The sequence below is a fragment of the Apium graveolens genome, chromosome 1 (assembly GCF_009905375.1).
Source record: "Apium graveolens cultivar Ventura chromosome 1, ASM990537v1, whole genome shotgun sequence".
Taxonomy (NCBI): domain Eukaryota; kingdom Viridiplantae; phylum Streptophyta; class Magnoliopsida; order Apiales; family Apiaceae; genus Apium; species Apium graveolens.
The window spans coordinates 206415010-206440687 of NC_133647.1; the positions used below are offsets into that span (position 1 = coordinate 206415010).

At 32.8% G+C, this 25678-nt stretch overlaps 2 protein-coding genes across 2 annotated transcripts; one reads left to right on the top strand and one right to left on the bottom strand.

Annotated features, from left to right (window-relative positions):
* The first annotated feature begins 18831 nt into the window (after positions 1–18831).
* LOC141718609 (uncharacterized) lies at positions 18832–19470 on the top strand. The gene has a single exon (XM_074520989.1). It carries the CDS (start codon positions 18832–18834, stop codon positions 19468–19470), a length of 639 nt encoding a protein of 212 aa, XP_074377090.1.
* A 27-nt stretch (positions 19471–19497) lies between these two features.
* Positions 19498–21500, bottom strand: LOC141718617 (uncharacterized). Its single transcript, XM_074520999.1, has 2 exons — positions 20828–21500; positions 19498–19589 (listed from the first exon to the last, which is right to left on the bottom strand). The coding sequence occupies exons 1-2, from the start codon at positions 21498–21500 to the stop codon at positions 19498–19500; spliced, it is 765 nt and encodes a 254-aa protein (XP_074377100.1).
* Between the last annotated feature and the right edge of the window lie 4178 nt (positions 21501–25678).

Sequence of the window (25678 nt, forward strand, 5' to 3'; positions counted from 1 at the left end):
ATCATTCCTCTAAAAACATGGTTTGCGAGACCCGGGAAACAATCTGCACAAATATTTTGCTTTTTAGGTCAATTGGCAAATGCAAACTGGCCAAAACTGCATATATACTTAGTTTCATTCTTACATGGCTTTGAAAAAAAATATTATACAATTTCAGGTTTATTTTTAATATCTTCTCATAACCTCATCTTTTCAACAAAGAAAATTTCTTCTTGATGGTGCACACTAGATTTGAACACTCTAGAGTTGCTTACAAAGAAGCTTACATGTGAGGGGACAACTGATGGACAAGGTATCTTCCCCTTCGATCAGGACGGCCTCCAAAAGTAACTAAATGTTGGACGCGATATTAATGGCTGACACCATGGCCCTGCAAAAAAATTAAATATTTTCAATCGATTTACAAAAATTTGAAGACTTAGATTATTAAATCATATGAGCAATAAAGATCTTGGTTATATTGAGTATCACCCATAATAGGAGGTGGTGCTCTCTGGATATGTGAAGAATATCGAATAGGATCCTCAATAGGAAAAGGTGGTAGTGGAGTGGGGCATGACGGAGGATTAGGTGGAAGTTGGGGCTTTGGTGAAAGAGGCAAAGGGGGAGGGGGAGGAGGAGAATCAGGTGGTGATGGTGGTGACAAAGGGGGAGGAGGAGGATGAGGAGGAGAATCAGGTGGTAATGGTGGTAAGTTCCTTTCCCTTCCATCTGAACCGTTCCCGTGAGCAGAATTTTCCTTTTCATCCTTGTGGTTGACCGAGACATCCTTCATTTTGAGCTCCTGATTGCACGATATCTTATGGATTTCATCTTCTTCAGCAGACATGTGTGAAAGCAAATGGCCAAGGACAGCAACATTGCTGTGTGAAAAACTAAGAATGAGTAACTAAGAATGTAAGACTCAGTGAAATTTGAGGTTGATGTTAAAACCCAACACCGGTTGACAAAAACCAAGCACATGTATATCTTTTCACAAAATTCAACTTTCCTAACAGGGCTGATTGGCATACTTGGAAATTATATGGCTCATAAGAAAAATTCTTATGAAATTTTAATTTGAAGATAATCAAAGGATTAAATTAAATATTTTAAGATTGTTAAAAATTTAAGCCGAAAATAAAAAATATTGACGTTATCGAGATCTAAAAAACAAAAAAGGCATCTTATGGAAAGGAACTGTAATGGGTAAAATTATCCATAATTAATTAAAAATTGTGTTATTTTTTGTGGTGAATGTATCTAATTACACTTTTAAGCTATGAGAACGTGTTAGTAGTTAAATAACTACTAACATTACGAAAAACATTAAGAAAAAATTAGGAAGGAGATATATGTTAAAAGTTTCTTGTAATTGACATTAGATAAGAGGCAACTGATCTTGCACGACTGTAACCAAACAAGCTCCGGCAAAGTCTACAAAATTTTAAGAAAAAATTGAGTCATTTGTACTGATCATGCTCTTCATAAACCACGCCAGGCAATATCTTACAATTACATTGAATCTGGATAGATGCTAATATAGAGAAGAAACAATCATAAGAACCACTAATGCAAAGAAGTGAAGCCAATAAAAGTTTGAAAGTGGAGTAAATATAATAATTAAATCCAGAAATCTGGGGTTTTTACCTTTCTGCCTATGTGAATGCTTCATAATGGAATCCACAAGAAAGAAAATTTTTACTCTTCCATGCATATTCTGCTCTGTATCCAACTTCTCTATTATAAGTTGAATAACCTGCACACAACAATATTTATCATCAAAGCACGAAATTACAAATTTACCTACTATATAAAATTAAAAACTAATCCAACTACATGCACTTGTGATTAAAGAAAGTAACCCTATATATTTAATCAAATTAATATATAGATATCTACTGAAAGATTGACATTAATTATGTTTCCACATGAACACTTTTAGTAAATCACAAAATTCAGTTTATTCTTAAAGAAAAAAATATATGAGCTTTAACATTGTTTATGTTCAATAAAGAAAAAAATATTTAACAAAATATTTAAATGCTGGTGCAAAAATATAATATTACCAACCTCATGGGCAATTCCATTTTTAGCACAATCAGATGCAAGACGCATTGCGCGATGTATACAGTCTTTTGACTCTGACAGTATCTCCAATATACCTTTAAATGCGTCACGAGCAACAATTCCCTCAGTACTGATAGAGCCCCGAGTAGACACATTATCCCTTGGTTGAACAGAGGAACCAATTTTAGGAGTTCTAGACACATATTGAGGTATGCTTTGAGAAGGAACTCTTATCAATTTCTTCTCCTTAGCAAGTGCAACTAGATGTCTTATAGATGGAATAGAGTCCTCGTTGTTTGATTCTGACAATGCACTTGTTTTGCTCCCTGGAACAACTTTGTTTTCTGTTTCGAGCCTATGCAAGGAGAGCAACATAAGAAACTATATCAGGGAAATTATAATATGCTTACTATTAGGATTAGCAAAAAAAATGGGCTCAAACCTTTTACTCATTTGGTTAGCTTCTAGTGATGATTTCCGCCTTTTTTCGAATAACTCCCTAATTTCTTTAACAGCTGTAGCGAAATATTTAGCTACATTCGATTTTCCTCGAGATCTAATCTTGACATCACCCGTAAATAAATGGATGTTATTAGATTCAACGAAAACTCTGCTAAAAACAAAATAATTGAAGAAACGTAAATTAGTAAATTTACTTCCAAAAAATAAAATAAGAAACCATACTTCATGTTGAATGTCAGATCTTAATATAAAGATAACACGACATACACAAAAATACTTAAACTAAAACAATTTTAAAGAAAGACAATGAGAGATACATAGCAATACTACTTGAAAATTTCATGACCAAAAACTATAGCATCATTGCATTCAAGCATTCCTATTCACCAAATGTACAATTCATAAAAAAATGAGTAGTTTACATTTAAAATTCATATTTACATAGACAATTCATGAATTTTGTTTGATTAGCATTTTTATTCTTGTGACATTAACATATCTACCTAGATGTGAAAGACAATAATTTTACATTCATTTTCAATTGTATTTATTCAACCTTGTAAATAGAAAAATATTGGTATATTATCACTTAATCAAGATTAATCAAGATTATAAAAACGATAATGCTCAATTATTATCTACTGCAAGTTGAAACAAGCCATGCCATTTTAAGCTTATATAAGTAATTCGGAAAAAGATTTTACCATAATGAGGATCTTAAGCCAATAAAGGTAATTACTGTATCCTTGCTTCCAAATTGTAGAGGTAATATTTAACCCCATTCATACAAAAACTTAGCAGATTTTCTTTAACATATATTATTTATCAATATAAACTTCACACAAAATTTTTATATTATTGAGAGAAAGAATGTGTTAGCATATTTTAAGAACCTAAACATTGAGGGGAAGAATGAAGTCTAAAATAAAATGGGGATTCTCTTTTTGTCAACCTTCAATATACACTTTTAATGTGCAATGGGTGGGCAATATTGTTAATCCGTGATTTCTGATGATGCATTGAAGAAGTCTACAACAAATCAGATTGTTAGTTAGTTAGATAAGTATTAGAGTTTTGTTTAAATGTTAACTTAGCTAAGTGGATAACCTTTGACTTATCTTTTAAAAACAAACTCTATCTTAGATAAACCTAACATATTTCAAATTCTTTATCTTTCTCAGGTTTATCTCTTTCAAGAAACAAACTAACGGATTACTTGTTTTACACATTCAAATATTTCAAACCTAATCTTATCTTTTATTATCTTTAAAAGAGTTTGAAATACATTATATCCCTTACATGTTTTCTATATAAACCGACTTGATGTTTTTCAGAAACACAACTCTCTGCACTTTCCATCTTATATCTTTCTGAGAAAAACATCCTCTTAATTACAGTCATTGATTATCCAGTTAATTAAGAGTTTATAGTCGAGTTGTAATCTTTCACATTATTATCTTTGTTTTTGAAAGAAAGGTGTATTGTATCACTTGTCCCGGGTTGTGGGAATATTGATTACAAGATCAAGGCCAAGTAGCTGTGTGCTAGGTAGCTGTGTGCTAGGGAAAGGGTTCTTTCATTCAGGGCCAAGATTGTAATCAAGGAAAGTTTGTAAGTACTTTATTTAAGTGGATATAATACATTCTCTATGCTAGTTGGCATGGGGACTTGGATGTAGGCCATAGGCTAGGTATAGGGGCCGAACCAAGTGAAAAGATTTGGTGTTCTTGAATTAACATATTTCCAGCATTGCATGTTTGTATTTCTGTAATTTACATTCTGCTGAATATATAGTATCTGTCTGATTTAGATTCAGCCTGTCTCATTTGCTAAGACAAAAGAGACTGTCTCATTCGTGAACAGTTGCACTTTAACTAATTCTGTTGAGCCTACGAATTTCATTTGGTATCAGAGCAGGTGCATTTAATTCTCTTTTTAGTGTTTATTTTGCTAGCGATCCATGACTCAACCAGATAGGTATTCAAACAATTATCCGCCATTGCTTCATGGTGCTGAAAACTACAATGACTGGAAGTTTTGGATGAAAATCTTTCTTCAGCGTTATGCTTTCGAATGGGATGCTGTAGAAAATGGTTTTACCATTCCTATCAAAGAAGGGAAGCCAAAATCTCTCAAGGACCTCTCTCCCGAAGAAGTGAATGCAATGAACTCAAATGCTAAAGCTATGAACTCACTTCTCAATGGCATGGTAGCTACCGAATTAAGAAAAGTATCAGCATGTACTACTGCCAAGCATATCTGGGATACGATCAAAGTCAGCCACAAAGGCACGTCTAAGGTACGTGAAGTAAAATTAAGTATGCTAATGAGTGACTATGAAGGTTTCAGGTTGGAAAGAGATGAAAGCGTTCGAGATGCTCAAGGGAGGTTTCTGACATTAATGAACTCTATCTCACTTCTGGAAAGGATCATTCCTCAATCTGAGATAAATAGGAAAATCCTCAGAGCAATGCCAAAGAAATTTGCTCCAAAGGTTACCATTCTGCAGGATTCGACACTAATTTCGACTATGGACACTCTAACATTGTTCAGTGAATTGGAAGAATTCGAAAATCAGCTACGCAGATATGATGAAGAAGATGAAGCTCCTCGCAAGAAAACTCTGGCTCTTAATGCAAATGCAGGTGATTCTTCTGAAGATTCTGATGAGGAGATTGCACTTCTCACTAAGAAGTTCCACAAATTTCTGGCCAAAAAGAATGCATCTAAACGACCCATGAAGTCTTCATTTCCAAAGAAAGAATTCAGACCTAGTTCAAGCAAGGAAGGCAAAAATAATCAAAACAAGGATGCATGCTTTGAGTGTGGAAAGAAAGGTCACTTCAAGAAGGACTGCTACAAGCTCAAAGCCAAAAAGAAAGCTTTACTCACATAGAGTGATGATGATTCTGAAGTGGAAATTGACTTAGACGATGAATTAGCTCAACTATGCTTTGCTGGACTTGAATATGACTCCAGTGACAATGATGAGGTACATACTGTTCAAGTTAATAAAAATTCATATATATCTCAGGATGTACTAACCTTGCAGGCTCAAAATAAAAAGTTAAAAGAAAAGAATGCTTATCTTAAACAAGCATTGAGTGAGGTTCTCAATGAGGTTGATGATTCCATCAAAGATGAATCCTTAGTAGAAGAAAATAAGCTACTATCTGAGAAGGTCTCTAAGCTGAAAGAAGAAGTCAACTACCTCAAAAACGAGATCGAGATGAAAGATGCATGTCTTGATGCATTAAAGAAGGAAACTTTTTCTGCTGAAGCAAATGCATCTTCTGATTCTATAGTTCCTAAACTCAAGCAAAAGGTTGCCCAGCTGGAAACTGATCTAGCCAAATGTTTTCATGGAGAAGGAACCTTGAATGCTTTACTTGCCCAACATAAATCTTCTCTTGACAAAGAAGGTTTGGGGTATGGATCAGCCAACAAGAAGAAGGTTTTTCAAAGTGGCTACAAAAGAACTCCTATGAAATACAAGATGCCTTATGAAAAATGTCAAGACTGTGGCAAATCTGGTCACACTAATTCTGCATCTCGGTTATGTGGTATTAAGGGCCACGATACTAACTCAGCAAATAGATCTAAATCTGTGCATAAATCTGTTAATATTGTTTAAATGTGGATTAAAAAATCTGACATGCATTTGTATAAGATTTATGATACTAACATTCAAGGACCCAAAGTCACGTGGGTACCTAATAGATAAAGGATCTTTTGCAGGTCTGTTTTAAAGTCCATATTCCTCGAAACAAGTGGATTATTGATAGCGGTTGTTCTTGTCACATGACTGGAGATAAATCAAAGTTTCTCTCATTAATCGCTAAAGAGGGAGGCTTAGTTACTCTTGGAGATTCCACTACCGTACGTATTGTAGGTAAAGGTACCATAGGTAACGACAAGTTTGCTATTAACAATGTTCGTTTAGTTGATGGTCTTAAATATAATCTTATTAGCGTAAGTCAGTTAACTGATGCTGATCATAGTGTTAAGTTTGATAAAGATGTTTGCTATATTGGTAATAAAGCTAACGAGTTTGCTTTAGTAGCCAAAAGAAAGGGAAACATCTTTGTGTTAGATTTTGATGAGCAGCAAGAAGAAATTTGTCTAGCTACCGTTCAAGAACAACAGAATCTGTGGCATAGGCGTCTTGGTCATGTTCATATGGATCTACTTCGAAAGATATCTTCACATGAGTTAGTTCGAGGTTTACCAAAGCTGAAATACAAGAAGTCAGAACCATGTTCAGCTTGCCAGCTTGGAAAACAGGTGAAAACTTCCTTTACTGTGAAGAATAAAGTATCAACTTCTGTTCCTTTACAGTTGTTACATCTAGATCTTTTTGGTCCAGAAAGATATGCAAGTTTGGGATGTAAGAATTATGCTTCTGTTATAGTAGATGATTACTCTCATTTGACTTGGGTGTTATTCTTGCGTACTAAAGATGAAGCTTTTAGTGAATTCAAAGATCTTATTACTAACCTTGAGACTAAGTATTCCTTAAAGCTCAAGACTATTCTTAGTGATCATGGAGGAGAATTCGAGAAAGATTTCATAACTTTTTGCAAATCTAGAGGCATTACTCATGAATTCTCTGCCCCACGTACACCTCAACAAAACGGGGTCGTTGAACGTAAAAACAGAACTCTACAGGAAACTGCTCGTACTCTTCTTCATGAAAGTAAAATGCCACGTAAATTCTGGGCAGAAACGGTAAACACTTCCTGTTATGTGTTAAATAGAGTGCTTATTCGTCCTATTTTGCTTAAAACTCCTTATGAATTGCTTAAGAATAAAATGCCTAACATCAGTTATTTTCGAGTATTTGGTTCAAAATGTTTTATCTTAGATACACAAAACACTAGAGGAAAATTTGATGCTAAGTCTACGGATGGAATTTTCTTGGGATATTCCACTACAAGCAAGGCCTATAGAGTTTATAATTCTATCAAGCTCAAACTTGAAGAATCTATCAACATTACATTTAATGAATCTGCCTTGAAGATATCTCAAATTGAAGAAGATGTTGCGGATCTATCATCTCATTCCCAAATGAGACAGTCTCATTCTGAAAAGAGTCAGTCTCATTTTGACAGATCAAGCAGTCAAGACTCTCCAGGTCCATCTCAGTCTTCTGATAATTCTTTGGGATCTACTCAAGCTTCAGATGAATCTTCTGGCTCTCCAAAGACTCCCGATAGTGTTTCAAATGTGAATTCTGTTACTCCTCTGGATAAATCTTCACAAGCGGAAATGAGGCAGTCTCTTTTGAATGAGACAACTCTGATTTATTTCCAGGCAGACAATTTTAATGAGGAAGAGATGAGTAATATTCAACTTCCTAAATCTTCTAAGACTGTGAAGAATTATCCACCAGATAATCTTCTCACTGATTTGGATCAAGGGATTTCTACTCGAAGCAGACTTCATAATCTATGTGCATTATGTGCTTTTGTTGCTGAGTTCGAACCAAAGAATGCTCAAGAAGCAGTTGCAGACGAACACTGGTCTGTTGCAATGTAGGAGGAATTGAACCAGTTCGAGCGTTGTGAAGTTTGGGAACTCGTCCCACCTCCTCAGGATGCCAAGATCATTAGTACTCGTTGGGTTTTCAAGAATAAGAAGGATGAAGATGGAAATATCATTCGAAATAAAGCTCATTTGGTTGCTCAGGGATATAACCAGCAGGAAGGAATCGATTACGACGAGACATATGCCCCAGTAGCTCGTTTAGAAGTAATTCGAATCTTAATGGCTTTTGCAGCTCACAAGAAGTTGAAGCTCTATCAGATGGACGTCAAAAGCGCATTTCTAAATGACTATCTTAAGGAAGAAGTCTACGTGAAGCAGCCTCCAGGTTTTATTCACGAGAAGTACCCTAACTATGTTTACAAGCTCAAGAAATCTGTCTATGGATTGAGACAGTCCCCTCGTTGTTGGTACGAGCGTCTCAGTCAGTTTTTTGTGAACAATGGTTTCAGTCGTGGTACACTCGATCCAACTCTCTTTATTTTTCATAAACGTGATAACTTTCTTTTAGTTCAAGTTTATGTTGTTGATATATTATTTGGATCTTCTAACGAATCTTTGTGTAAGCGGTTTTCTGATTGCATGCATAAGGAATTCGATATGAGTTTGATGGGTGAATTGCAGTACTTCCTAGGTTTGCAAATTAATCAGTCTAATGCAGGAATATTTATTCACCAAGGCAAGTACACAAAGGATTTACTCAAAAGGTTTGCACTTGATCATGTCACATCTAAATCAACTCCGATGAGTACTTCAGTTAAGCTTATAAAGGATGAACAAGGTACACTTGTAGATGTCACTAAATTTCGAGGTATGATTGGTTCGTTGTTATATTTAACTGCCTCACGACCTGACATTATGTATAGTGTATGCTTGTGTGCTTGTTTTCAATTTCAACCTAAAGAATCTCATTTGAATGTCGTTAAACGTATTTTTAAATATTTGAAAGGTACGAGTGACTTGGGATTATTTTATCCAAGCTCCTCTTCCTTTGACTTAATCAGTTTTTCAGATGCAGACTATGCAGAGTCACAGGTTGATAGAAAAAGCACAAGTGGTGCTTGTGAATTTTTAGGAGATTGTTTAGTTGCATGGCATAGTAAAAAGCAAACATCTGTAGCTCTTTCTACTGCTGAAGGAGAATACATTGCAGCTGGTAGTTGCTGTGCTCAAATTTTGTGGATGCAACAAACATTGCGGGATTTTGGTATTTCTTATACAAATATTCCAATTTATTGTGATAATACCTCTGCTATTAATATTTCTAAAAATCCTGTTATGCATTCTCGTACTAAACATATTGATGTTCGTCACCATTTTCTGCGAGATAATGTCTCAAAAGGTAATATTGAGTTAATTTATATCTCAACTGATAAGCAAAGAGCAGATATTTTTACCAAACCTTTAGGTGAAGACCGTTTTTGTCTTATGAGACGTGAACTTGGTATGTGCACTATCTCTCATTAATTCATTTTTACATCCCTGTATGCATTCTATTTAGCTTATTTGTGTAAATTATTTGTATAATTCATCTTTATGACTGAAATTGTATTATTGAGTGTTTAATTAATTGATTAATTTAATGCTGATTTATCTAAGGAATTTATTAATGAATTTTTATGAATTAATTGTCATGTTTGGTTTAATTAGTTTGCGTGTTTCAGTCTTAATTATATATTTTATATGTAATTATTTGATGGGACTCTTGAACCTTGGAACGGAACCGAGTTGCATGCATTTTCTTTCAAGTCTTTAACTTTGATTTGACTACTCCATCTGTTTCTTCTCAATATCTGTGTGTCTCCTCGTTTTTCGAGATACACTCCACCTTTCTACTTCTATCTCACTTCTAACTCTTCATATTCTTCTCTTGTCCTATTTAATCTCAACTTCTTTTTCTTTTACTCTTTCCAAACGTTTCTCTTCTTCTTCAACAATGTCGACCCCTCATACTCGATCCAAATCTAAACCCGCTAAAAGCCCTTACCCATCATCTTCTTCTCTTAAACGCCAAAGAACTAATCCTGATACCTCTACTCCAATGTCACCCGAAAAATCTTCTCAGCCTAAAATCGTGTCAAAACCCATTCTTAAAGAATGAATTTGTGATCTTGCTCTGCTTCAGCGAGTGGGTGTTATTGATTTATTCTCCGCTCTCGGTTGTGAACCTCTTTTATCCCCACCAGATGTTATTTACCCTTCCTTGGTTCAGGGATTTTATTCTAATTACTCAATGATGAAGGAGGATATGGTTTATTCTGAGGTTCAAGGTGTTCCGATTGTGTTCAATGCTAATATGTTGTCTCGAGTTAATTTATATCTCAACTGATAAGTAAAGAGCAGATTAAGAAAAAGAGGGCTAAGGTACATTATATATATATACGGAATGATCAAATATAAATTAAAATTAAACCAATCTAATCTAATCGTCCCCTAAATCACCCCACCCAACTACTTTGCACCCCCTCACACCTAATTTCAGCTTTTCCCCTCCATTTTTTAATTTGATTTTTCCCGTCAAACTATAAGTTTGTTTTAAAATCCGATTTCATTGTATTTTTCTACATCTCTTAACGATCGATTTGCATAGCATATGTGTTATATTTCGAATTAATTTTTTAAAAAAATATTTGGAGTCTGGTTACTATTCTAAATTGATTTCTATTTGAGTAACCCCTATATATATACACACATATACGCCAAGTTATAGATTCAAAAAAAGATGTACACTTGTCATCACTTGATGCGGCCTTAGTATGTGTCAGATTGGTAGGTTGCCACATAAACACGCTTTTAGTTACTATTCTTCTTTCACATTCTATTTTTTCTTTCTATAAATATGTAAATATTAAATAAAATATTGGATCCGAGTTGAAAGCTCAAATAGTTTATTTAGTTTTCAAGTTTCAATAACAATGTTTTTAAAATATATCTCGAACTTTAATTTATTTGGTAACATCACATGCGGGTGTTTCAAAAAAAATATTGATTCCTTATAATTATCTTTATATGTAGTAACAAAATTTGAAATAACGACCTTAGCATTTTATTGAATTAATAGCAAATCGATCATTTGGAATTTCAAATTTTTTTAAAATAGTCATAATTTTTTCATAAATTTTAATACACATGAACTTTTATAAATAAAAACCCAGTCCCTTTAAGTTTGTAAAAATTACTAGATAATAACTCGTAATTTATTTCAAATCAATTTGTAAAATATGGAGAATCTTTCTTGCCCAACCCAGTTGGTTTTCATAATCAAGTTCAAATATCAAACTGAGTTTAAGAAGGCGCTTGATACGGTGATAAGCAAGTTCAAATATCAAGATTTGATGCTTTCATAATGTATCAATGGTTAACAAACATATTCTTGATTTGTGATAGAGATGCTTATATAACATTGTTAAATCCTTGCACATGGTGTATATTTACCAGAGTTAAAATCCATGAATTTATCATTAGACAATGATGGAACCCTCTAAATTAGGTAATTATGAGTCATTTATTATGTGTAATCAATGATAAAACATCCAAATAATCAACTATGCGGGAACATTCACATATAAAGATAATTCAGAGTTAGAAAATAATGAAAAACTTTTCATTAAAAAAACATTACAATTAAATTACAATTAAATGTTCATAACCTTTTTCTTAAAAAAATTAAAAACAAACACATATAAAGAAATAATGACTAGTTTTAAATCTAACCAATCCAATAAAATAGAAGACCGTGAAATCCAGTGTATAACACCTACTAACTTATAACACTTCAAAATGCATGCAGTAAAATGAAAAACTCATTAATCAATCACTTTATTCAATAAGATGAAAGATTAACGGGTGCATGTCATCCATGATCAAAGATGAAATATGATCATCACTTGATAGGGTAATTTTGATTTAAAACAAAATTTCAACTCATTTCCAGAAAAAAAATCTTGAAAAGGTCATGTTTTGCCTTTTCACAACAAAAGCATGTAGGAATTAAGCACGTAATTAAGTAAGTATCGGGCATTAGTTAATTAATTAATATCACCATCTAACTAACCAAACCAATATGCAGCAGGCTTTCATAAATTTTATGAAGTAATTCTCCTGATTTGAAGTTTCTTTTGAACTAGCATGAAAGCCCGTACAAAGCACGCGTTATATTCGATTTCATGCATTTATATTTCATGTTATGATAATCGGTTCGTTTTTTACAATAATCTTCACATATCGATTAGTTTAAATTTTAGTAGTTGATAGTAGTTCCTCTCGACTCCAAACACATTTGAATTTCTAAAACAATAAATATTTCATATTATAATCTAATTCTTTAAATTTCTAAATATTGTATTAATGACATTAATCATATTTTCCAAGTTAGAGACAACAATATCGGTTTGTTTTTGCAATTGAATTCGTGTAGTTCGGATAACAATATCTTATAATCTGTAATGAAAATAGAGAACCAGTCTAAACTACACACGTTTACTTACTTTAAATCTTAGTCACGACATTGATAATAAACCTATTATCACTTTTATCCATATTCCTGCTTCATATTATTCCTATAATTTATTTCAAATCAACTCGTTCATTGATCATGTCGTATAAGTATATTTATCTTTCTGTTGATCACCCTTCTTTCATCTTTAACAAGTTCAAATTTGTTCAATTAGTCCTCACTCCGACTATTTCTAATTTATATATCATAGTCTTTGATCATGTTAAATTATTTTCAGAGCATTGTGATTATGAAGAGGATGAAAGATACAATAATCACACGTTGATGTTTTATCAGAAATTCACATTTAAATCCAAGATATCACACCTATTCTCATTTTTTTATCTTAAGATCATAAATTTTTGTATTTGTGTTAAAATTTTCATAATTTGTATAATTTTTTTGTTATTAGGATGTAAATTAGCGGCTCAAAGAACGTGGTTCACATAAATAATTTTTTGTATAAATGAATTTCAATCATTATATATATTCTTGTTGTTTATCTAATATACATATTTTTATTTTAAGAAAAAACAAATATTAATAAATATGACTCCCATCTACTTCAATGATTATTGATGTGAATATAATTTTTTTTGTTCATAGGGTTAGTCGGTGTTAAGTTGTGAACTTATATCCATCCTTTTATACAGAAGAATAGCTATCTTCCATCAGAATTTATTCATTTTATACACGAGTTAATTGAAGTTCTGATAACTCATTGATTCATCTAGTATGTAAATATACCCTTCATTTATAAGTTTACTATATCAAAACTTTATTACATCCAAAAATAAATATATCAAATGTCACATTTAGTAAAGACTTATGATACATGTATCGGGTGCACTCAATATGTCCCAACCTGCCCCACCGACGTATTACAAATGATACCCTGAGACGGGATATAAAACTAAATAAATTGTTTCCGCTCCAAAACAGAATATTGTGTTGGTAGTAAGAGATGTGAATGGGCTTGTCCAACCGATTTCTTGAGCGGTCGGGTTTCTTTATGGAATGAAACAACTCATAGTACGGGTCTAGCTTATTCATATGTTACTGAAAACTCTACTTGAATCCATTTGATTTTTTTTATCCACCGTGCTCGAAAAATATATGTTATTTTGAGCACGGGTTTTTCTGGTCCAAGCGTATCTTGTCTGTACCACGAATTTTTTTCCTTGGTTAACAATTATTGTAAATTTTCCAATATTCGCACGCTCAAAAATAATTTTTTGTATAAATAAATTTTAATCATTATACATATTCATGTTGTTTCTATAATTTACACATTTTTATTTTAAGAAAAAGACAAATATTAATAAATATGACTCTCATATACTACAATTATTATAGATATGAATATAATTTTATTTATTAATAAGGTTAGTCGGTGTTAAACTGATATATGTATAATTTATTAAATGGGTTCAAATGCACATGCTAAAGAGATGTAGTTAATGATTTTACAAAATTGTGCAAAAAATTATGTTGGTGTAATGGTTGTATCCTTCAACATAATCTTTCTTGTTTCATGAGGTCAGGGGTTCGATTCCAATGTTTGTATATAAGTAATTTACCAAATACCAAGAAAACACATGTTCACCTATAATAGGTATAACAGATTTGTTCTTTCAAGGAGCCTTTCTTGAACCTTCAAATATCTGTTGAGCTCTAAACGAAATTACTAGAAATCACTCAGTCATATCAAACAAGACGAAAATAATCACTCAAAGATAATCAGACGAGTGCAAGGTATATGAATTTATTTTTTTGGTATTGGTGATAATAAGTATATCTTTTTCCTGATGTACATAGCCTGGAAATAGTAAACAAAGATGTTCTAGAGAGGAAAACGAGTGCCTTGTCAGAATCAGACCGGAGGACTCTATTGCCTCTTTAAGGCATCTGGTTCCACTACCTAAGACGACGAAACTGAAACGAGCTCCATCTTAATCCTATCACAAAATGTTTCTAGGACTCTGCTCAGCGTGGAACAATTTATATAAAGGGAGCCCTCTCTGATGCAGTAGTTATTCCAGTTGACGCGTTTAGTAGGATGATGAAGTTATTTCACAGCCAAAATAGAAAAGTATATATATCGTGCAACACATAATGCAGACTATTTATTTCTTAGGAATATCCTGAATGGCATATTTACATTATAATTTAACTAATCTACTAAATTATTCTTTCAAATAGCTCAAAAGTAGTTATCATATCCTTATTTTAAAATAACACAGTCTTAACCAGTTTAGATCTAATCTGGGTGCAAGATGTGTTAGAGTGTTATAAGTTCCATAACTCTCAGCTGAGATTAACTTTAACAGAGCTTTTAGAATTGTAATAACCACACATGTTTATAGGGAAACTGCAGAGTACTAGCTCTTCCTTAAAGCATATAAGTATGCCAAGGCTTGTTCACCAAGCCCAGCTACATAGTACACATCTGTATATGATATATCCAAGCTCCTTCATCTTTTACATAATTAAACAGATCTACCTATGTAACATACATTAGCTATAATGTTAAAATTTCCATGAGCCTATATATAACAAGTATCTGTTTAGATCAGTACCGACTAGTTCCAGGTCCTGCGTTCCAACGCTTGACTTGAGCTAAGACGCCCATGCAGAATACTCAGCAAAAATTTATATTGTACATTATAATATCCTAAGAACTGATAAACTGATTAATCCCAACACTTTCTTCTTGTCCTATCGAGAGTACTGGATTGTCTTCAAATTGTATATAAATTTACTAACTTCAAATTACCTGCATCTTTCTCAGCCTGATAAATAAATGCATGGAGCCGAGATAATTGTTTAAGTCACAAGTAGGAAACTTGAATGACTATTTATGATAGGCATGGAAGTGAAATATGTTCATGAAAGAATTTTTGAGGCCGATAAAGAATCCCACTAATCCACGGCTATTTTGTACCTTCTGCTAGTGATCTGACCACTTTGACATTTCTTTTCGTGCATAGTGTTTAGGAACATTTGCGGTCATAGCCACAGTTTCCACAGGGTATGGAGGTCATGTTTTGATGATATCAACATATGTATCATCAATAGCTTCTCGGAACATCAACATATTTACTCTCCATGTAGAGTAATCAGCTTTCTTCCGGATGGAAATTTTCATGCTTTTATACTTACTTCAAATTAACAGTTAATTTTACCGCTCCGATACCACTTGTTGCCAAGTAAAGTAATTGTTTAAGGGGGGTTGAATATAATTACTAAACAAATCGATGTATTATGAACGTAAAGTAAGAACAGATGAATCAAATCACAGTTTATATTTATCTTTATGAAGATATGTTATAGTGTAATTCTACCACTTTCTATATATATCAACTATAATTCTATAAATCAACACCTTTTAATTTATCTCGCAGTTCTGATTGTCATCCAAGTCATTCTCAACGAATAACCTGATCAACGGAGATATGCTATAGCTTTGACGGATATTCATATGTAGACATCAACGGATGATTGAATAGATTGTCAATGGATGATAATGAAGCTTTCAACGAATAATCATATCCTAACAATTGATCATATCCTGATTTCTCTGTCAAATCCTGACGCCTTGATAAATCCTGATTCGTGACGTAGACTATTCCTAACAAATAGTTAAATCCAGAAATCTGTGGGTTTTACCTTTCTGCCTATGTAAATGCTTCAAAATGGAATCCACAAGAAAGAAAATTTTTACTCTACGGTGCATATTCTGCTCTATTATAAGTTTAGTAACCTGCACACAACAATATTTATCATCAAAGTAGGTAATTATAAATTTACCTACTATATAAAATTAAAAACTAATCCAACTACATCCACTTGTGATTAAAGGAAGTAACCCTATATATTTAATCAAATTAATATAGACATATACCGAAATATTGATATTAATTAAGTTTCCACATTAACACTTTTATTAAATCACAAAATTCAGTTTATTCTTAAAGATGATTGGATATTTAAAACATATGAGCTTTAACATTGTTTATGGCCAATCAAGAAATAAATATTTAACAAAATATTTAAATGTCCGTGCAAAAATATAATATTACAAACCTCATGGGCAATCCCATTATTACCACAATCAGATGCAGGATGTGTTGCCCCATGTATACAGTCTTTTGACTCTCACATTATCTCCATTATACCGCTCAATGTGTCACGAGCAACAATTCCCTCAATACTGAATTTATTATCCAGAGTGGCATAATAATCATATAAGGAATAAATCTATGAGTCATAAAGGAAGTGACTCAAGAATTTCAGAGAAATGGAATCAAAATAAAGGTGGACGAATGGACAATGTTGCATAGAGTTATAATGCACAGAATGATGTTGAATCTGATAGTATTGATGATTGCAGTAGTAGTGATAGTAGTGTTATGTTGACTTTAAAAAAGTTTGAGAAGGTCTCGAAGATGTTTCCAGGTAATCTACATATCACAGATGGATGGAGGAAATGGATGCTCAATTATCAGACATGGTTTCAGCTATGATATTGTGCTATAGTGTCAAGTGTTCTTCAAATGAGCGGATAGTGAATTCTGGAGCCATAAATTACATATCAACCTCTTTAAATTTGTTGAAAAATATTAATATGGCACCAGCACATTATTAAACTAACTACCAGAGATAATTTGGTCATCTTATTGGTGATTTTCAACTTAAAAATGGATTGAAGTTGTTGGGAACCTTGTATGTTCCAAATTTTAATCATAACTTACTATCTATATACAAGGTTGCTAAAAATAATGATTGTCATATCATCTTCAATCCTGATAAATGCATTTTCAAATATTATGTCACAAACGCAGTTCAGGAAGTGAAACTTTTGCAATGGACTGTTTTATATAAAGTCTGATGGTGTAAAAGTATGCAACAATTTAACATGCAGAGCAATAAAGCCTCAATTTTGTAAAGATACATCTGTGCTTTGGGACAATAGACTTGGTCATGCTCCTACAGCAAAGATGAAAATTAGTAGACATGGTATATGAAAAGAACAAACCACAGCTGGCCATGCGGGGTAGTCAGCAGTCTTCACCAGAACTAGATCTCCATGCTTGAAGTATTGACTTCTTTTATTATGAGATCTGCTGCTTGATCCATGAACATGTCTGATGGGAGCCATTTTTTAATTGCAGTAGGGATAGAGAGAAATGTAATGAAGTGACTATTTGTGAATAAAAAGTGATTGAGAGATTTGTAAGATGTGTATTTTATGTATAGAGAGAGATAGAGGTATATATATATATAGGAAATTGATATATATATATATATATACACATATATACGCGGAATGAAAGATTAAGGAAAAGAGGGCTAAGGTACATTATATATATACTGGAATGATAAAATATAAATTAAAATTGTTGGAAAAAAAACTTCAGAGAAAAAAGACACCTACATTTTTGCAGATGACTTGTACAGCTATATTTCTTGTTATTTCTTTTCCTCTCCTAAAACTCAAGGTAAACTAGCCATTATATAGGCTTTACAAACATATTAAAACTAACTATTACTAAAACTAACCACTACTAATTAATGGGTAAATTACATGTCCATAATTTACTCCATAACTCCACTACCCCACTACTAAACAATTCTAAAATAATATTTTTCTCTAATAATTAATCATTGCTAAATATCTAATAATTAAATAAACAAATAATTAATAACTAAATTTAAGATTATTCCAACATTCACCCCCATAATCTTAAATTTACGAAGCACTTTCTCTTCGCCTGTGATGCACTTCTCATCACCATCAATTCAATTTTGATGCACTATCTCATCAAAAACACTTTGGAGCACTTTCTCTCCAAAAACACTTTGGAGCACATTCTCTCCACAACTCTAAAATAAAATTTCTTTCATGGCCTCTTGAGCCATGATATCTTTCTCATTATTTCCCCCGCTCATGTTCCTCTTTCATTTTTATTCTTGCTTCTCTTTCCTTTTCCACGTACCATTTCATCTTGATATTTCACTAAATATATATGGAGAAATTTTTAATACCATTTGAAATCTCAGATAAATACTTAATATATATATATAAATGTATGTATTTTTATAAGAGTCTCACAAGCCTTATAACATATAGCTGTACAAGTCATCTGCAAAAATGTAGGTGTCTTTTTTCTCTCAAGTTTTTTTTCCATCATTGGCATCAGAGCCATATGATCCGGGGCTTATAAAACTCTTATAAAAATACACATATACATATATATATATTATCCTTAATATATTCCATGGCATCAAACAATTTCTCCGTCTCTATTCCATTATTCAAAGGAGATCATTATAATTCATGGGCTATCAAAATGAAATCATATTTGAAAGCTATGAGTTTGTGGGAAGCAATCGAGAGTGATGTTGAGCCAACCCTTCTTCCACAAAATCCAACAGTAGCCCAAATCAAAAAACGTGATGAAGAAGTGGCTAGAGAAGCAAAGGCACTTTCATGTCTACATTCGGCTGTGTCGGAAGAGATCTTTACAACTATTATGAGTTGTGATACTCCTAAAGAAGCATGGACAAAAATTAAGGAAGAATTTGAAGGCAATCAACAAACCAAACTGATGCAAATTCTGAACCTCAAGAGAGAGTTTGAGATGATGAGAATGAAAAATAATGAAGGCGTCAAGGAATATGGGAGTAGGTTGATGTCCATTGTTAACCAAATCAAACTACTTGGTGGAGATTTCTCAAGTCAAAGAGTAGTGGACAAACTTTTAGTGACTCTTCCTGAGAGGTATGAAACTAAAATTTCCTCACTTGAAGATACTAAAGATCTTTCGAAATTAACTGTTTCAGAATTGATCAATTCACTTCACGCCGTGGACCAAAGGAGATCAATGAGGGAGGAAGAAATTGGAGGAAAAAATTAGGGACTGCTATTAGCTAAAGCTTCATCCTCAAAAGGCACAGGTAACAAAGTTCAATGCAATCATTGTCATAAGATGGGACATGAAGAAAAAGACTGCTGGTACAAAGGAAAGCCACAATGCTACAAATGCAAAAAATATGGGCATCTGACAAAGAATTGTAGATTTCAGAATGATGAAGAAAGGATGACACAATTGATCGAGGGAGAACCACTCCTTTAGAGTTGTGGAGAGAAAGTGCTCCAAAGTGTTTTTGGAGAGAAAGTGCTCCAAAGTGTTTTTGATGAGATAGTGCATCAAAATTGATGGTGGTGAGAAGTGCATCACAGGCGAAGAGAAAGTGTTTCGTAAATTTAAGATTATGGGGTGAATGTTGGAATAATCTTAAATTTAGTTATTAATTATTTGTTTATTTAATTATTAGATATTTAGCAATAGATTAATTATTAGAGAAAAATATTAATTTAGAATTGTTTAGTAGTGGGGTAGTGGAGTAGTGGAGTTATGGAGTAAATTATGGACATGTAATTTACCCATTAATTAGTAGTGGTTAGTTTTAGTAATAGTTAGTTTTAATATGTTTGTAAAGCCTATATAATGGCTAGTTTACCTTGAGTTTTAGAAGAAAAATAAAAAGTAAGTAAAAATAGCAGTACAAGTTCTCTGCAAAATGTAGGTGTCTTTTTTTTCTCTAAGTTTTTTTCCAAACTTAGAGAAGAAAAAGACACCTACATTTTGCTGAGAACTTGTACTGCTATATTTCTTATTATTTCTTTTCTCCTCTAAAACTCAAGGTAAACTAGCCATTATATATGCTTTACAAACATATTAAAACTAACTACTACTAAAACTAACCACTACTAATTAATGGGTAAATTACATGTCCATAATTTACTCCATAACTCCACTAGCCCACTACTAAACAATTCTAAAATAATATTTTTCTCTAATAATTAATCTATTGCTAAATATCAAATAATTAAATAAACAAATAATTAATAACTAAATTTAAGATTATTCCAACATTCACCCCCATAATCTTAAATTTACGAAGCACTTTCTCTTCGCCTGTGATGCACTTCTCACCACCATCAATTTTGATGCACTATCTCATCAAAAACACTTTGGAGCACTTTCTCTCCAAAAACACTTTGAAGCACTTTCTCTCCACAACTCTAAAGGAGTGGTTCTCCCTCGATCAATTGTGCCATCCTTTCTTCATCATTCTGAAATTTACAATTCTTTGTCAGATGCCCATATTTTTTGCATTTGTAACATTGTGGCTTTCCTTTGTACCAGCAGTCTTTTCCTTCATGTCCCATCTTATGACAATGGTTGCATTGAACTTTGTTACATGTACCTTTTGAGGATGAAGCTTTAGCTAATAGCAGTCCCTCATTTTTTCCTCCAATTTCTTCCTCCCTCATTGATCTCCTTTGGTCCACGGCGTGAAGTGAATTGATCAATTCTGAAACAGTTAATTTCGAAAGATCTTTAGTATCTTCAAGTGAGGAAATTTTAGTTTCATACCTCTCAGGAAGAGTCACTAAAAGTTTGTCCACTACTCTTTGACTTGAGAAATCTCCACCAAGTAGTTTGATTTGGTTAACAATGGACATCAACCTACTCCCATATTCCTTGACGCCTTCATTATTTTTCATTCTCATCATCTCAAACTCTCTCTTGAGGTTCAGAATTTGCATCAGTTTGGTTTGTTGATTGCCTTCAAATTCTTCCTTAATTTTTGTCCATGCTTCTTTAGGAGTATCACAACTCATAATAGTTGTAAAGATCTCTTCCGACCCAGCCGAATGTAGACATGAAAGTGCCTTTGCTTCTCTAGCCACTTCTTCATCACGTTTTTTGATTTGGGCTACTGTTGGATTTTGTGGAAGAAGGGTTGGCTCAACATCACTCTCGATTGCTTCCCACAAACTCATAGCTTTCAAATATGATTTCATTTTGATAGCCCATGAATTATAATGATCTCCTTTGAATAATGGAATAGAGACGGAGAAATTGTTTGATGCCATGGAAAATATTAAGGATAATATATATATGTATATGTATATATATGTATATGTGTATTTTTAGAAGAGTTTTATAAGCCCTAGATCATATGGCTAGTTTGTAAAGCATATATAATGGCTAGTTTACCTTGAGTTTTAGAGGAGAGGAAAAGAAAACAAGAAATATAGCAGTACAAGTTCTCTGCAAAAATGTAGGTGTCTTTTTTTCTGAAGTTTTTTTTCCAACTTGGCATCAGAGCCATATGATCCAGGGCTTATAAAACTCTTCTAAAAATACACATATACATATATATACATATATATATATATGTATATAGGTGTATACATATACACCTAATTTCAGGTTTTCGCCTCTGTTTTTTTAATTTGATAGGTTGCCACATAGACACACTATTAGTTACTATTCTTCTTTCACATTCTATTTTTTCTTTCTATAAATATGTAAATATTAAATAAAATATTGGATCCGAGTTGAAAGCTCAAATAGTTTATTTAGTTTTTGATTTTTTATAATTTGTGGTTGTAACATTTCAAGTTTCAATAACAATGTTTTTAAATATATCTCGAATTTTAATTTATTTGGTAACATCACATGCGGGTGTGTCAAAAAAAATATTGATCCCTTATAATTATCTTTATATGTAGTAACAAAATTTTAAATAACGACCTTAACATTTTATTCAATTATTAGCAAATCGATCATTTGGAATTTCAAATTTTTTTAAAATAGTCATATTTTTTTCATAAATTTTAATACACATGAACTTTTATAAATAACAACCCAGTCCCTTTAAGTTAGTAAAAATTACTAGATAATAAGTCGTAATTTATTTCAAATCAATTCATAAAATATGGAGAATCATTCTTGCCTAACCCATGTGGTTTTCGATCAAGTTAATGTGGCTTGATATGACAAACTAGAAGTGTTTAAAAAAATTAGAAAGTTGAATTGGAAAAAGAAAGTAGAACATGGACAAAAATGGAGCATTCTTGAAATCATTACATGACAACTTAAGTATTGTCTTATACAATTGGAGATTGTAAATATACCAAGTGGATAATAATTTTAATCGAAATTGAGTGTGTTGAAAATAATATATGCATGATCAAGTTCGGAAAGTTAAGAATATTAAGGATAATATTGGTCGTAATCGAAGAATGGGAATATCAACAAACTATCTACAAATCATGTGGCAAACTGGTTACTTTGAGGTTATTGAAAAATGTAAAGGAGTACACGCTCATGAGGATCATATCAAGTCTATCATTTGTTGCACCTTCTTTGGATGAATTACTAAATTTTCAAAGTTCTTTACATCTAGTGCAAGAGTTTTTAGCATTTAATTAATTTGAGGTGCATAGCTCTTCCCTTCTACAAAAAATTTGGACTAATAAATTATATATCTAATACATCAACTTGCACTTCCATGAAATATTTTATTCCATCTAGACTAAAATATGGCAATTTCTTTGAAGAATTGTGGGTTCCATAATCGAATTTTTATGTAAGTTGTTCGATGTAATGATTCACCACATTAATGCTAGCATTCTTTATTCTACGTGCATTTCTCAAGGTCACGTTTCTTTCTTAAATGGCTTAATGACCTTTTGGCCCTTAAAGTATGGACCAATAAACCTGCAAGCCCCAAAAGTATAAAGTCGTACCCTTTGACCCCTAGAATATTAAATATCGTTCCCTTTAGCCCTTTTCGTGATTAAAACGACATATCGGACTAAATCAGAGGGTAAAATAGTCTTTATTGTAAAAAAGGCTAAAAGGAACGATACCTAATACTATAAAGGTTAAAAGGTATGGAAAATCGGCTTTTACTAAAATTGTTCCCTACTAATCAGTTGTTGATCCACAACTCCGTCTTTTGGTTTATTGTGATGGCCACCTGACTCCCAAAGCTAACATATATTACACTTCTCGGTAGTTGTGCATCGAGCCAAGTTAAGCAGCTCATGTTTTCTTTCTAAAGACTATTTGTGGAATGAGCATATGGAGACTTTATGGATGCTGCAAGTTTTGTGTTGTAGATTGAATGTAGAGGACCAATAACATAAAAGTTACCCAAGAAAGGGAGGCCGATTGGCCCAGGTGAAAGCTTTGTTCTAGCATATAAACCAAGAAGATATTGTACAAAGATCAAGAAAAATAAAGAAAATGTTAATAAGACATAAGGTTCCATTTTTGTTGAGTGCCCATTACCCAAACATCTCAATCTCTACTTCTTATACCACGAGTCCTAGCTTGTGGTTAAATAACCATAATGTGACGTGCATGTTTTGTGCATGCAACCTGTAGTTTTATCTTCAGCACTTCAGCTGAGATTCCTTTCGAGAGAAGTAGGTTCCCAAACGATGACAACGGATACCATTGTTGTCTTTTGGTTATATCATTTGAATACCATCATGTGTCAATAAACATTGCCTAATGACAATGATCGCAAGTTCTCTCTGTGAAGTGAGAGACGAGAATACATATATCACAAACGAGTGAACATAATACATATATCACACTGTGAAGTGTACAGAATAGCTCGTATAAAGCATATATAAACCTCTATACAATGATCGAACATGATGGACTAAAGACTGTATCCTTAGTATATAAGATCAATCTGGACAGCCTATGAGGCTTATCCTCAATCCTGCGGGTAACAAAATACACTAATATAGCAGCTCCTCCTAAACTGTGACAAATCAAACATATCTTATAGGGTTGTCTGACAAAAGAAAAGTATCTTTTTTATTTCATATCTAGTTTTTCACAGCTAGTTAACTGAAGATATTATAATAAAATAGTAGTTTGCAATTAGAAAACCATCTGACGTAGGACTTAAAGGAGGAGATTCCCGTGAAAAGATCAAGTACAACCTTTTCAACCTTGTATCCATCGCTTGTTATGTTGGAAATACACATTTTTAATTTCTTGCAGGTCATGACATTTTGTTAAAGTTTTATGCTTACTTAAAGCAACTCAGAGTGTCTCAAATTATGCAAATTTGTCCTACTTCTGCAGATGCTCATTGAGCAATGCAGTAGATGGATAAGATAGGCTTCTGTAAGAGGGCTGATGGGTTTGGCAGCTGAGCATAAAGGAAACATTTGATGTTTGTAGTTTTGGTTTGTGAGCACATACGGACATCTATATTTTGTTATCAGAAGCACTTATGTTTAATCTTTTTCTCCAGGTGGAAGGTAAAACTACAAACCTATTCAGTTAATAGATATTTTGGACACTAGATGATAAAGACGTTTGACACTAATGCATCAAATATCTGTCATTAAAATTAATTTTAAGGTTTGACACTCAGCTCTTTTCACTTCATGAATCTTTTCTATCAAAGCTAGTATATCCTCCATACGGTTCCTTCTAGCCCCTATAGTATCAAATATCGTTCCTTTTAGCCGTATTTTACAATAAAGACTGTTTTACCCTTTGATTTAGTCTGATATATCGTTTTAATCACGAAAATGGATAAAGGGAATGATATTTAATACTCTAGGGGTCAAAGGGTACGACTCCATACTTTTAGGGCTGGTAGGTACATTGGCCCATACTTTAAGGGGCAAAAGGTCTTTAAGACTTCATAAATATTTATCATGTCCGGAAAAATGACCCTCATGTTAGTTAGATTTATGTCCATCTTACACAATAACTGTTACCTCTTGGGATGCCTGCTTCAAACTGATTTTTTTGTTTAAATGGTTTATTTAGAGTTACAAAGGTTACGTTCTTTAACCTCTATATGAAATTCCATATAATTTAAGTTTCTGCATCGTATACTTTCTGGTGATAAGATTAGTTAAAAATCTAAAGAATACTAAAGTATCTTATAATCTACTATCTTGTATTGATCATAATATTTTTCCGACAATAGTAAGTGAAAAAATACAAGTTAGGATGTACAGAGGTGCTAAAAGAAGAAATGTTGTAGTACACGCTTTAGAGAATATAATCTTTTAGTCCGGTTTTCTCTCCGTTATTCGGTGCACCCTATCCTTCCTAAAACTGGTCGGATTTTTTTAACTTCCCACCTTTCTTTTTCTCAAACGCCCAACTAACCTCAACCTTTTCATAACGTGAATGACAGAGGTATGAAGATGTCCAATTTTGTTGATCCATTTGGGACCTTGCAGTTTCTATTCTTCGTGTGTGACTTTTCTCTGAGTAT

Coding starts and splice junctions, on each gene's coding strand:
- LOC141718609 (XM_074520989.1), top strand. CDS start 18,832: ATGGCATCAAACAATTTCTCCGTCTCTATTCCATTATTCAAAGGAGAT.
- LOC141718617 (XM_074520999.1), bottom strand. CDS start 21,500: ATGGCATCAAACAATTTCTCCGTCTCTATTCCATTATTCAAAGGAGAT. Junction 19,590..20,827: donor TAAAGCTTCATCCTCAAAAG/GTACATGTAACA, acceptor TTGCATTTGTAG/CATTGTGGCTTTCCTTTGTA.